General features: G+C 42.7%; 1 protein-coding gene across 2 annotated transcripts in view; it reads right to left on the reverse strand.

Moving 5' to 3' along the window:
• The window catches only part of Mettl9 (methyltransferase like 9), a 42,694-nt gene that overhangs the window by 30,460 nt on the left and 3,328 nt on the right, over positions 1–8,906 (reverse strand). For both annotated transcript variants that reach the window (XM_005351143.3, XM_005351142.2), the window contains exon 2: positions 317–507. In XM_005351143.3, the coding sequence (XP_005351200.1) occupies positions 317–507 (191 nt within the window). The remainder of the gene's footprint in view (positions 1–316; positions 508–8,906) is intronic.

Raw genomic sequence — 8,906 nt, forward strand, 5'->3', positions numbered from 1 at the left:
AAAACAAAACAAAACAGAAAACATAGACTCTCAGAAGCAACCAACTCATAACCTACCTTTTAACACCATCTCCTGGTGGTTCCTATGTCCATCAGAGCAGGAAATGAACTGAAGTCTCCCACCATAGAAATACAGGCTAATCAAACTACTTGCACAGTTAGGATGAATTTTAAAAATCTAGGTACACAAGGCTTCAATAGCAATTTTGACAAGCCAGGAGTGTTGTGGTTAGGGTAGTATCTAGAACAAGGTAACTTCCCTCTTTCCTTTTTTAAGCCTGAGAATAAAAGGGGTGGAAATTCTAATATTCACTTACCCGTTGATAGATGTTCTAGACATAAACAGGCTAAAAACAGATGATACAAAAGAATGATAGAGTTGGATAAATAGCCAGCCAGATTTCTCAATGCTGTTGTTTAAGAAGATCTGTGTTCCTTGATCAAGATAACTCTGAACAAAGACAGACTGAAGTGATTCACATAACTTCTCTCTGTTGCACACGTACCACTAGGGGGGAAAAAAGTAAGATTAAACACAGTTGATGTAATGCCTAAGAAATCTAACAAAACAAAACCCCAGAGGCCTAAAATCTAATCTAAGATCTTCAAATACAATCTCATGACTCTGCGGGCGATCGTCAATCATCTTTCCTGCCCACGTGACCCACAAAGTTCAGGTGACCTCTCACTTCATTCCCATCACCCAGCCCGCTGGGTAGAGAGGAAGGTGAGAGGGCTTCCAGGTCATGCAGCACAGTCGCTGGCAGAACCAGGTCATCGAACTCTAACCCAAGGCCTCAGTCACAAAACAGTCAAGTCAGAAAACCTTCCTTGGCCGAGACTGACTCAGCATCACAGGCGGATGGCTAGCATCACAGTGTTTAAGTGGAACACTGTATGATCCAGAGATGTACCTCGAATCTGCCAACCTAATCAGCAGCAGAGTAAACAACTAGTACTCTGGAAAACAGATCAGTTTGCCTTCTTCAGAGGTGTAAGGAAAAGAGACCTTTGGACATCCTGGGGTGTGCTTTAGGAGTATGCCCGCCTCAACTCTCATGAGCTCAAGAAAGCTGAAGAAGTTACTTGAGTTCATTCTGCAATTAAGACGACCAAGTGATTACACACTAAGAAAAGATTTCTAAGAATAGGTTCTAGTGCAGGGCGGTGGTGGCACATGCCTTTAATCCCAGCACTAGGGAGGCAGAGCAGGCGGATCTCTGTGAGTTCAAGGCCAGCCTGGTCTACAAGAGCTAGTTCCAGGACAGGCTCCAAAGCTACAGAGAAACCCTGTCTTGAAAAAAACACAAGAATAGGTTCTAGCCAGATAATATTTTTTAAAAACAAAATTCCACAACTACAGAGAAAGTTAACCTTCAAAGGCTAGACACACAGCTCAGTGTTTAAAAACACTAGCTGGCCCTGCAAAGGACCCAGATTCAGTTTTCTAGCACCCACATGGCAGCTCACAACCGTCTGCGACTCCAGTGTTAGAGCATCCAATGCTCTCTTCTGGCCTCCCCAGGCACAGTATGCACATGGTGCACATATATACATGCAGGCAAAACACCCACAGGCATGAAAGTATCTTTATATGTTTATTTAGCAAGCCTTCCAAAACAAACACTTCCCATCTCCCTAGAGTTAGTGTAGCAGGAAAGTGGGAGAGGAGGTTGCACAGCAGCTTCAGTGTAGCCCTATGTGAGCTCAGTGACTCTCCTTAGCTCACAAGTGTGCTGAACAAATACAATGCGGACAAGTCAGGACAGTACAAAGCAGCAGTAGTGATTGTGATTCCTCTCAGACAGACACCCTCAAGTCCCTTATACACAGTGGAAAAACTGCAGTGTTACTTTTAGTGCATTATTTATTAGGAAACTACTAATTTTTCCAAAGAAGGAGTCTACTAGCCCTAAGTGACTTGCTTAACCTTGACAAATCTGACCACTTACTAGCAATAAGTGTCCCATAACTTCCTGCACCATTAATGGAGCAATTTTATAGTCATCCTACACTTAGTAAATGCTAAGTGCAATCAGTCTTCTTGACACTAACATTAAAAGAAACCAAATGGAAGCCAGCAAAAACAAGCAAAAGGTCACAGTAAATGTCAATGATTCAGCCTTCGTACACTCTACAGACTCCAAAGTTCTCGCTCTTGACTACTTTGTACTAACTTGCTGTTTAACCACTGCTAACCAAACTTCCTGGACTTTACCTAAAACTACTTGTTGTCTCTGCCCTACAGTGACAAGCTATAAAATGGCTTGAAATTCACAGCCTACACTTCTCTCCTTGGTCTGGAAATGTTCTTGCTTAATCATTTACTATTTACTAATCCTTAAAACTTACTGAGCCTGAAGCTATGCCCCAGTACAGCTCATAAACCATTTTTATTATACTCATGACCTTATGCACATTCTGAACTCTACAACTGAGTTACTCTGACTTGTATTTATTTTTTACTCTGAAATGGCTAATCTAGTTGAAACACAGCACCTTGCTAACAGGCAATCAGGAGCATTCTGTTAACGTGGGCAACAAGTCATCCAACTGAAAACCAGGAGCTAAGAATTTCTTGGCATCCATTTGTAAACGGACAAGAGTAACAATGGATTCTGACTTTCAGAAGTAAGAAGTGGCTTCATTAACTGCTATTATTGCTTTCAAGCACCATGAAAAAAATCTCAAATTTTAATAGCATATTTCTCCATTCATAAATACTAACACATGTATTGGACCATTACTGTCACAAAAGTTTTCTTAGAAAAAACAAATCTGTGGTGTTTTGAATAAGAATGGTCCCCACAGGCTCATATATTTGAATGCTTTAGTCACCAGAGAGCGGCACTATTTTAAAGAAGGGAGAGGGGTAATTAGGAGGTGTGGCCTTGCTGGAGGAAGTGTGACACTACAGGTGGGCTTTGAGGTTTTTAAAGTCCACGCCAAGCTTGCAGTCCCTCTTCTCGGCCTGCAGACCAGGATGCGGTTCTCAGCTACCACTCAAGCCTGCCACCATGTTCCCTGACATAATGATAATGGACTATGTGGAAAACACTAGAAACTTTGATTTTTTTTTTTTTGTGCGGACTGTGAAGATACCTCAGTTGATAAGATGCTTGCTTTTCAAACATGAACTCATTTATGAGTTCAATGCCCAGAACCCATAAATTCTGAAATTCTAAGTAATCTCAGCACTAGGGAGGTGGAGACAGGAGTGATTTGGCTGAGCAGAGAGAGGAATATAAGGTGGGAAGGGACAGGAGCTCAGTGCAGTCCGAGGCAACAGTCTGAGGATGCAGACTGAGGATAGGGTCGCCCTTTTGGTCTGAGAATTCGGTAGAGGTAAAAGGTCTCTCTAGTGACTGGCTGCACTGCTTCTCTGATCTCCCTAATATCTGACTCCAGGTTTTATTAAGAGCAATTAGAGCTGGGCGGTGGTGGCACACACCTTTAATCCCAGCACTCGGGAGGCAGAGGCAGGTGGATCTCTGTGAGTTCAAGGCCAGCCTGGTCAACAAGAACTAGTTCCAGGACAGGCGCCAAAAACTTCAGAGAAACCCTGTCTCGAAAAAAAAAAAAAAAAAAAAGAGCAATTAGAATTTGTGTACCAGCTGGGCGGTGGTGGCACACACCTTTAATCCCAGCACTCGGGAGGCAGAGGCAGGTGGATCTCTGTGAGTTCGAGGCCAGCCTGGTCTACAAGAACTAGTTCCAGGACAGAACCCAAACGCAACGAAGAAACCCTGTCTCGAAAAACCAAAAAAAATGAGCCGGGCGGTGGTGGCGCACGCCTTTAATCCCAGCACTTGGGAGGCAGAGGCAGGCAGATCTCTGTGAGTTCGAGACCAGCCTGGTCTACAGAGCTAGTTCCAGGACAGGCTCCAAAACCACAGAGAAACCCTGTCTCGAAAAAAAAAAAAAAGAATTTGTGTACCATACCCTGTAGCACAGATTGGTCCAGAGCTCACTATGTAGCTCAGACTAGAGGCAACTGCCTGCCTCAGCCTCCCAAGCTCTAGAATTACAGGCATGAGCCACTTAGTGTGGGTTAAACCTCCTCTTTTGAAGAGACAGAGAATCCAGAGTCCCAGAGTGCCTTCAGCTGGTTCTAGATCCTATTCCTGTGACTGTGCCAAGAACATCTTTTACAAAGGGTTCTTGCTTTACTCTACCCAGCACTGCTTGAAAATAAGCAGGGCTATTCTCCAATGAAGCTGGTCTGGACAAGTTTGAAGAAATTAATAATCCAATCCAGGCAGTGTATTCCTATGGGCCAGTGTTTCTCAACCTTGGCACTGACACTTGGGCCTGGTAACCCTTTGTTATAGATTACCTTTACACATCAGATGCTACTAGATCACCCCAGTGAACAAAACGTAGCCAGAGAGCAACTGTCACTGCTTGAGAACCTATGAGAACTGGATTTAGCCAGGATGGGAAAATGTGGTCTAATACTGCTACTGATTACAGGAGGGACTCACTGGTCTCAAAACTTGAATTCCAGAATCAAAAATAAATTCTGAAACCAAAAGGAACAAGTAGCAATGAGACTAGGATCTGGATTCCAACCTGCAGAGCCCTCAATAAGAAAACTTGCTGAGAAGCCAACAAGAGCCAATCAGTGAGAAGCTACTGCAGGCTGCTGGTGCTCTCCAAACAAGCAGGCTTAAGTGAAAGCTCTACAGAGCTTGTGACCCGGGTGGCCGGCCACCTAGAGACACACGGGCACTTCCCAGCAGGTCAAGTTCTTTGCATGCATGTTCCTCAAAGACTACAGAGACAAAGGTGCATTGGGCAAAAACAAAATACTACCCTTAATAAATTTCATGGTGGTAAGGCTATGCACCAATGTTGAGACCACAATGTCTAAAAGGGCATTTCATTATCACCCTCCTTTAAAGGTCTGTGATCTTATTAATCAAGTAAACTTTGAAGTCCAACCAACCCACCGATGGCAGGCACAGTAGGTTGTGATAACTCAACACCTCTGTAAAACTATAGTAACTAGCAATATTGTCATTACTCGCACAAGACTGCAAGGACAGTAATAACTTGACAAATAATAAAGAGCCAAACTGGATGGGTGACAATAGCATGGTGGGGTTTCTGACAATATTACTAAATCAAGATAATGAGACATGAGGTTATACAGTCTTTCAAAACTTCTTCATGGGTTGGAGAGATGGCTCAGTGAGGAAGAGCAATTGCTGTGCCAACATGAAGACCTGAGTTGAAATCCAGGCACACACATAAAAAGCCAGACAGTCTAGGCAAAACCATGGTCTTGAGGGTCAGTAAGAGACCCTGTCTATTCAGGAGCATAGGCAGAGAGTGATAAAGGAATATACCCAATGTCCTCTAGCCTCCACGACTATGCACCATACACATACATTCACTACACACACAAAAAAAGCTTCATTAAGCACATGTACATTTCTTAATATTTATATAACCTGGTTGATGAGTCACTATTAGAGTAAAGGAAATGCAGCTTCTCTGTGAAACTACAGCTAATTGTCAAGGCTAATGGACACAGTTAAAAGTTTCTCTAAAATTGTTTTCTGGAATTTCCACCAACCAAATACACACTATACAATGAATAGTCTTTTCTTTCAAAATACAAAAGAATTGAACACACCAAAAGAACTTGAAAATTATAAAACACAGCTTATTGACTTTATATAGTGTGACAAAATAAAATATTTGGTCGTTTCCCCCACATTCCTGGTATAGAGCTCCTAAAACTTGTGAGAAACCTTCCTGGTGATAAGAATGTCTTTTTGAGACTGAACGTAGGCTGGATTCCCAGAACCCAGAAGGTGGCTCACAGCATCCTGTAATAGTTACACAGGATCCAATACCCTCTTCTGGTCTCTGTGGGATATAGGCACGCACATGGTACCCAGACACACATGTAGGCAAGACACTCATACACATAAATTAAAAACAAAAATATTCTTTTGTTCATAAGTTAGATGGAAAGGAGGAAAAGTTATGACTAGACAGCTAGAAAATTTTGGCTCTATCCTACATCCCCAAGAACAGAAAAACACTGGATTGAGGTTGGCTAACCATGGCCAATGATTCAATCCATTATGCCTAAGTATGGGAACCATTACAGCAAATTATGAAACCCAGGAGATGGGGTTGCAGGATCCTCTAAACACACAGTCAAGGTGAGGAAAGGCTGAGGACCTGGAACTTGCTGCTGGTCTCTAAAGTGAGTGGCAGTCTGGTAGAACTAGATCCTAAGACCTGTAACTTCTGCCATTGTGTTGTTGGGCACACAGTGAGTGGTGAGAAATTGAAAAATTGAGAGGCAGGTGGATCTCTGTGAGTTCAAGGCCAGCCTGGTCTACAAGAGCTAGTTCCAGGAAAGGCTCCAAAGCTACAGAGAAACGCTGTCTCGAAAAAAACAAAAACAAAAAAGTTGAAACACTCCTTGTCAGCAGACACCGAAGGTAAGGAGCCCCCACGCCAGCTTTAAGTTTTACCAAAGCAGGTCAAACTGAGCAGTCCTACAGCTGTCCAACTCACAGACCACAAAATCTTGAATCATAGTGACTCCACAGAGGCCCACTAGAGTGGACGGATTTTCCATTTTCACATAGCCTTCAGAAAACACATGGTTTCCTGGAAGGAGCTCTATGAGGTAACGGGACATGCTCGGGCCTCTTCTGAGGCAAACAGCTTGATCGCAAACCCAACAACTGACTCTGGTTTCTCACAAGTCTCTTGAATGTGGGTGTGGCGCCAGCTATGAAGAAAAGCTGTTATAGGATTATAAAGCACAACTTACTTAAGTTACCAGGTACATGATAAAAGCCCTAGTAAGTGTTCACATGTCAGAAGGAAACGGCTGGCTGGCCGGGGGGGGGGGGGGGGATATAGGACATAGTTCATATTAACTATCTGGGCACCCAAATCATTCTCAAAAGAAATGGGACCCATTAATTTAATGAATAAACATTCTTTCCAATTAGAGAGGTGGTCAGAAAAAGCCCATGAACTACAATCTTTAAAGTTAAGGACTCAGAAATTCCATTCCCAGATGCAATGCAATCAGTCTCAAAATTTCACAATTGACACTCTAAAAGACAGCTCAAGAGTAAATCCAAAACCCACTCACCATTTATCTAGAAATTTGTAACAAGTTAGTTATCTCTTTACTTGAGATGTGTAATGGGGCTGTAGGAATTAGGATCCCTCCGAGATATAGCAACAATGAGTAAAGCCATGGGGCTGGAGAGCTGGCTCAGTGGTTAGTTAAGAGCACTGACTGCCCTTCCAGAGTCCTGAGTTCAATTCCCAGCAACCACACGGTGGCTCACAACCCTCTTACAGCATGCAAGCATATATGCTGACAGAACACTACATATATAATAAATAAATAAAAATCTTCAAAAGGAAGGAAGGAAGGAGGAAGGGAGAGAGAGAGGGAGGGAGGAAAGGAAGGAAGGAAGGAAGGAAGGAAGGAAGGAAGGAAGGAAGGAAGGAAGGAAGGAAGGAAGGAAGGAAGGAAGGTCCAAAAGCACTATGAACAGGAGAAAATTTGGCATACAAGTCTGGTAATTAAGGCCCATAATTAAATACGCACATGCATATATCCTGGCTTTAGGTGCATCTTTCTATAAATGATAGCACCTGGTAAGGCCAAGACTGAGAATTTCCCTCTCCCCAATACTGGGCAAAGCTTGTGAGTAAACCTCTGTCCTTCCATCCATTTCTGTCTGCAGAGCACCCAGCAGCATAATCAGGCTCAGCTAACAATCTCAATGCGCAAAATGAAAGGTGCCTGTGCATTCATAGTGGAGAGCCATTTACACAGATTGGATCAAGTTGCTTTAATAAATATATAATTGGACTTAATAAATATATAACTGGCAGTCCTCATTCCAAATACTCTCTCATGATTAGTGTTTTATAATCCTAAGATTTTAACAAAACTCCTGATGGGCGCAACAACAGACTCTTTTTAGTACAGGTTACAGGGTCCTCTAGGGCACTTTCAAAGGGAACATAATGACCCTTAGCACATTCAGGGAAGGAAGTGATCTTAGTGTTCCATGAAACTGAGGCACACACTTGTTTAAAGGCTATAGTAGAGGGTGCAAAGAGGAAAGAAACCTTCTCAGGAGTCTTTAGTATTCGGCTGCAAAGGCTTCCAGCCTGGAAGGCAGAGCAGAGACACCAATTCATCAGTCTATTGGCTAGCTGGCTGACACCCTGAAGCATGGTTAACTCATGCCTGACTTCTGCCAACCTCCACATGGCAAATGAGGAATAAAGGGACAGGAAACTCAACCTGTCCTTTAGCACATCTGACTCTGGCTGTGACATTCAAGTATTTTTTCATTTGGAAATATATATTCCAATTCTCTCTTGACTCTATTGTAGAGGCTGGCACAGCAGCTCTGAGCTTATATAAGGTAAAAATAGACTCTTTATATGTAAGCACTAGGCTTACATGTAACTTGTAATATTAAGTGACTTCTAAATAATTCCACACATTAAATGTTATATGTGAAAAACAAATACAAGTTTTCCACCTGGAGAAAGTGCCATGGTTTAGAACCAACGAGTTTTATAACAATCTTTTGATTCATCAATTGAGAGGCTGTGGATGACTGTTATTACTAAGAATCTAGTTATTGGGGCCTTGAGGAGCCTTTCAAGTTTCAATAGCTCCATAATGGTTCTTTAACTTTAAGCACTAGGTAGAATGCACCAAAAAGACTACATCCAAAGGGTTTTGTGGTTTCCTATGCTCAGAGTGTACTGACAATGATGAGTGACATCTAGTTCCTGCTGCTTTCTACTTCTCCCCCAACAAATCCATCCTCCCATCCTGTAATTGAGAATCCCATACTGTTGATCAACAAAGCTGGGAACTGGGGGGGGGGG

The sequence above is a fragment of the Microtus ochrogaster genome, chromosome 8, assembly GCF_000317375.1.
Source record: "Microtus ochrogaster isolate Prairie Vole_2 chromosome 8, MicOch1.0, whole genome shotgun sequence".
Classification (NCBI taxonomy): Eukaryota; Metazoa; Chordata; class Mammalia; order Rodentia; family Cricetidae; genus Microtus; species Microtus ochrogaster.